General features: G+C 44.6%; 1 protein-coding gene across 1 annotated transcript in view; it reads left to right on the plus strand.

Annotated features, from left to right (window-relative positions):
• The first annotated feature begins 858 nt into the window (after positions 1-858).
• Stoml3 (stomatin like 3) overlaps positions 859-5,282 on the plus strand; it is a 17,427-nt gene continuing 13,003 nt past the window's right edge. Inside the window, exon 1 of the mRNA XM_021196598.2 lies at positions 859-979. Within this exon, the coding sequence (XP_021052257.1) occupies positions 940-979 (40 nt within the window). The 5' untranslated portion in view covers positions 859-939. The remainder of the gene's footprint in view (positions 980-5,282) is intronic.

The following is a 5,282-nucleotide window of genomic DNA, read 5'->3' on the forward strand; positions in this document are numbered from 1 at the left end:
AAAGAAAGAGAAAGAAAGAAAGAAAGTTCGTTCTACAGTTCGTGTAGGCTCTGTCTCAGCCACTCACATCCACTGTACTGGGATGGTGCAAAAGCTTTGAGAGATGAAATGCACATGGCTGTGCACAGCAGCCGTTTAGTTAAAGCAAAGAGGCAGGAGGCTGAACCTGGCTGGTCTAGGAGAAGAGGCAGACAAGAGGCACTGTGTTTATACTTATAAGTGCAAAAAAGGTCCTGAGGTGAGAGGCTGCATAAAGCTTTGAAGGTAGGAAGCAGTGCCTCGCACCTGTAATCTTAACACTGAAGGCAGGGATCCGGGAGGTACTGAGGCAGGAGAATTCCTGGGAGTCTAAAGCCAGCCTGGGTTAGAATGAGATGCTATCTGAAGACAAGCAACTAAAAGCTTTAGAGGGAATGATACATGGTGGGAGATGGAGTGTCAGGTGAGGGAAGGACTAGTAGTTGGGTTATCTTAAGGATATGACAAGATTAGAATGGCATTTGAAAGTTTTCCTACTGCGCTGTGTTGGATGAATTAGGTTGCACTATTGTAGTATAACACCTGAGGATATATATATATATATATATATATATATATATATATATATATCAGGTAATGAGTTACACAGGGGCTAGCAATGTTGTATAGGAAGTAACTGATACAGGAACCACATAGCATATAGGAAGCAGCCCCTGGCAGGTGGCTCTCTGCTTTTGCCTTTTCTCTTTGAACAAGACAGTGTGATGTCAGGGAAAGTGCTTTGTTTACGTTTCTAGGCTCCTTGCACCAGGGTTACTACTCCTCAGGGTGTATGCCAAGGAGAGGGAACCTCTCTTGCTCTGTCTTCCTCTCCACACCCCACTGAGCTGATGCCCGCTGCCAGGCTTGTATCCCGACCCAGGACCCCCTGCGAGATTTGAAAGGCATCTGAAGCATGAGATGGATTCACCCGAGAAACTGGAGAAGAACAATTTAGTGGGTAGGTTCCTTTCTTCTCTCTGAATGCGACCTAGCCACACATAAATCGGAGAAGGACTGGAGTGCTGGAGAGCTGGGACATCATCACGGTGTTCCCACTGAAACAAACTTGAACTGGCTATGCCTGTAATCCAGCCCTCTGAAGGCTGAGTCTGGAGAATTGCTGTGAGTTCAAGGCTGGCCTGGGCTATGTAACAAGACCCTGTCACAAAGAGAGAGGTTGAGAGAGGGGAGAGGGAGGCTTTGATTCTATTTAGAAACCTTGTTTCACATTCGATATTTCCACTGAAAGGCGGTCTGTAACTTGTTCCCAGAACTCCTGTTGTGACCAAAGAGGCATGTGGGTGCCGGTGTGTTGGTGCATGGGATTTAGTCTGTGCTCTGTAACCTTCCGTTGCCAAAACCCTATTTCAAGTTGGAAGTTGAGAAACAATCTGGTATTACTAATTCAGAAAAGAAAATAGACGTTTACCCACATTGGAAAACAGTCTTTTCTCTGGAAGTAGGCGTATCAATACTGAAAGCCGGCAAGCACTGAGCATCCTTTGAAAACTCCTTGTAGCTCAGGCTGCCACTGAGCTCCCTGCCTCCACCTCCTAAGTGCCTGGATTGCAGGCATGCAAGCTCTTTTCTTTCCTTTAAGTATTTTTCAAGTTCTCAGCATTGTTAATGAAAAATTCAATTCTCATCTCAAAAGGAGTAAAAGACGGTTTATTGCCAGGTCTGGCATGGCCTTGGTAGGGACAGAATGACATGGTTCCTGCCCCTGGGACAGGGCCAGCAGACATGGGACTCCACAAGTGTCCATGGTTTGCTGTGGGCATAAGGCTTTTTTTTTTTTTGTATAATAATGTACATATTTTTACTTTCCTTCTTCAAGGAACATCCTCTCTCTTAACAATGACTCCATGATAGTCAGCCTGAGGCAGGGAGGCAAAGGTGTGGCTAATGTCTTGGCAAAATGGTAAACACTGGAATCTTCAGGACAGCCCTTAAGGCTGCAAAAAAAGAATTCTTAAAAATGGGTTCAAAGATATATAAGGAAGGAGACAAAGAGATTTAGGGGGTCGTGATCACAGGAGATCCCACCCAGCTAAGGTCTTTTTTGTTTATGCTTACAAAAGCAAACAGATTCCTGAGTTCAGAGCTGGTCTGGGACAGAGCCAGGTTAGGCCCAGATGTGGTAGAAATGATCATTTCAGGGTGGGGTCCCATGCAGCTAACTTGGTGTCTGTGTTAAACAGACAGATCTCTAAATTCTTTTGCAAAGTTAAAAGAAAATGTGTGCTGCTGTCTCGTAAGAATTAAGGGGCTGGGGTCACGAAATGCAGATTCACAGGATAAGCAAAAGGGAACCTGGAGTCAATGACTGGACTGATGTGTAAATAAAAGACTGGGCTTATGATCTGCAGGAGATGAGCTGTCCAGAGAATGTTTTAGAATAGCAAGGGAGCTTGGAGAACTGTCTCAAGCAGGACATAGAGAGATCTCCAGAGAAAGCGGAACGGTGGAGAAAACACTGGCCGGAAAGCAGTCTCCAGCAGAACCTAGGCTGCCATCTCAGACCCATGATTTGACTTTGAGTCCTTTGTTTCCCACTCCCAGACACCCCTCCCTCAGAATCCCTCTCCAAGCTAACGCTGGTCCTTGGCAGTTTATTTTTTGAGCCAAATCTGAGTGAGCTGTCCTAAATAATATGTTCCACTGTGGAAAGGGTTTTATGGAATGGTTTTGTCAAGAAGTTTTTAGAGTTACAGTGAAAAAAAGAAATTCCTGAATCAAGACATTTCCTAAGTATGTTGGTGGGAACATCAGGCAGGCAGTCTGCAGAGGAGTAGAGGTGAGGTGTATCAATCTGTAAAATGGACTCAATCTGAAAGACTTGACCTGACTTTGCACTAATATCGGGACAGACACAGAGGTGGGCGATGAATGTGGATTAAGGGAGATGAAGAGAGCCCGGTTTAATTTTGCCTCTGCACTTACACATTCTGGACTTGGAAACTCTTCATAATTAAAAAAAATGCTAATCCATTGATCAACCTAGGTGGCTTTTGGTGGGGGGGAGGAGGACTTCACACTATATATCTCAAGTTGGTGCTTCAGCCTCTTCAGCGTTCATATCACAGCTGTGTCCTATGCTGGGTCTCATCTTTTAAACAAGCGATTCCTGGAGACTTTTTGTTTCTGGGTAACAGGGTGAGACAGCGCCCAGGCAGGGGTGAAGTCATCAGGATGATACCATGTTGAGTGTCTGTGTTCCTTTTAGCAAATTTATAGTTTGCTAAAAATATTTAAAGTGTCTGTTTGATGAAAGCTCTTTGCCTGTTTGGGAGGAACAGACAGGCAGGAAAGATGAGTTACAGCTGCCAAAAAATAGTGTTACCCTTAGGGTTTTATGCTAAATACCTTGGGGTTTTATCTGGTGCCTGAAGGCTGTGCTTTTCTACAGAAAGAGTTCCATTTTACCCACTGTGTCTAACAGGATAGGAAGCAAAGGAGAGAGGGAGGGAGGGGTAAAGAGAGGAGGAGGAAGAAGAGTTGCTAGTTGTGAATATTTTTTATTTAAAATTTTCTTTATAAAAGCATATATATATGTAAAATTGAGAAAACAGAATTAGGGGCTAGAGAGATGGATCTACTGTTGGGAGCACTGGCCGCTCTTGAAGAGAATCTCAATTCAGATCCTAGCATTCACATGGTGGTTCACCACCAGCTGGAACTCCAGTTCCAGGGCATTTGGCGCCCTCTTCTGGCCTCCTCAAACACAGCATGCACGTGGGGCACATACATACATGAAGGCAAACACCTATACGCATAAAATAAAAATAAACATTTTTTGAAAAAAACAATAAAAAGCATCAAAATGTTTGAAAAAATTAAGAACTACTATATTTTCACAACTCAGAAACACGTGTTTTGATTTTCTTCCAGAATTCTTTTTATGCATACATTTGTACTAATTGGTATCCCATTAGCCAAATAGTTTTATGCCAAGCTATTTTTTCCTGTTAAAGTCCTATAATAATTCTCACTTACTTTTATAAACTGTGAAAACGTATGCATGTGGTCTGGTGATGCACATCAATGGATGGAGTGTGTGCCTAGCATGCACGAGGCCCCGGATCCAACCCTCAGCATGTGTGAGAGTGCACACCAGCAACCCCAGCACTGGGCAGGTGGAGGCAGGAGGATCAGAAGGTTCACAGTCATCTCAGTGACGTATCAGCTTAAATCCAGCCTGGGCTACATGAGACCTTGCCCACAATGAATTAATACAACTTAACGCAAAAATGTAATATTGTTTTTCTGTCCGGATGTTTGCTATTTGCAATGATATGCATGAGCCTGTTGTGAGACTCTCTGGAGATAAACCTTAAGGACAGAATATCTGTGCTTGTTGGCAGAGATATGGTTGGAGTATGGGGACAGAGAAGAGTGATGCGGAGACAACATTCTCTCCTTAGTTTCTCATAATTCTGTGGGGTTGAGCTACAGAAACATGAAGGAGAAAATGCAATGGCTTCTGGCTCTTGGGTTAATTAAGTCTCACGAGACAGAAGCTCTTCTGCTGGATCATTATTTCCGACGAGAACTTCCAACAGACCCGTAAGTCTAACCTGTGGTGCAGCGTCATTCTGAGACTTCAAAGTGGGTCAGAGTGGACCCTCACTCACGCACTGGCTTCTACTGTGAGCCAGGAGGAAGCTAGGAACAGAATACTCCCTTTCGAAGCACTAAATATTCACAGAGAAGACACAGGATACAGCTAAAATTCACAGTGAACTCTAGAGTTACACAAGGGTGGTGGTGATGGTGGTTATAGAAAGATCTTTCTAGAAGAGAAGGTGATGTTTGAGCTGAGCACTGAGGTAGGCTAACACAGGGGATGTATGTAGATCTGTGCAAAGAGGCAGACCTATGGAGAGCTCTCCATGGACCCACATTTGGGTTCCCAAAACTGTAGAGAGCGTCAGAAGCTCAGCTGCTGATGGCAGGAGCATGGGTGCCAAGCCTGGGTTGTGAGTGCAGCTGCTGCACTTGGGTCTTTTCATCAATGGTGGGGCCAGGGCTCTGGAGGGAGGAGCCCATGAGGAGGGACACTCACGGTGCTCATCCCTACTCACTCTGATTTAGAAGGTTCTACTGCTGTTATTGTTGAGATGGGGTGTTGGTGTGTAGCCTAGAATGGACTTCAACTCACTGACCTGGCTCAGATGCACACCTGCTAGGGTTATCAGCATGAACAACTTTGCACAGTTCTAAGTGGGCAGTTCTAAACTTCCTCCTCCTCCTCCTCCTCC

Source organism: Mus pahari, chromosome 4, assembly GCF_900095145.1.
Source record: "Mus pahari chromosome 4, PAHARI_EIJ_v1.1, whole genome shotgun sequence".
Lineage (NCBI taxonomy): Eukaryota > Metazoa > Chordata > Mammalia > Rodentia > Muridae > Mus > Mus pahari.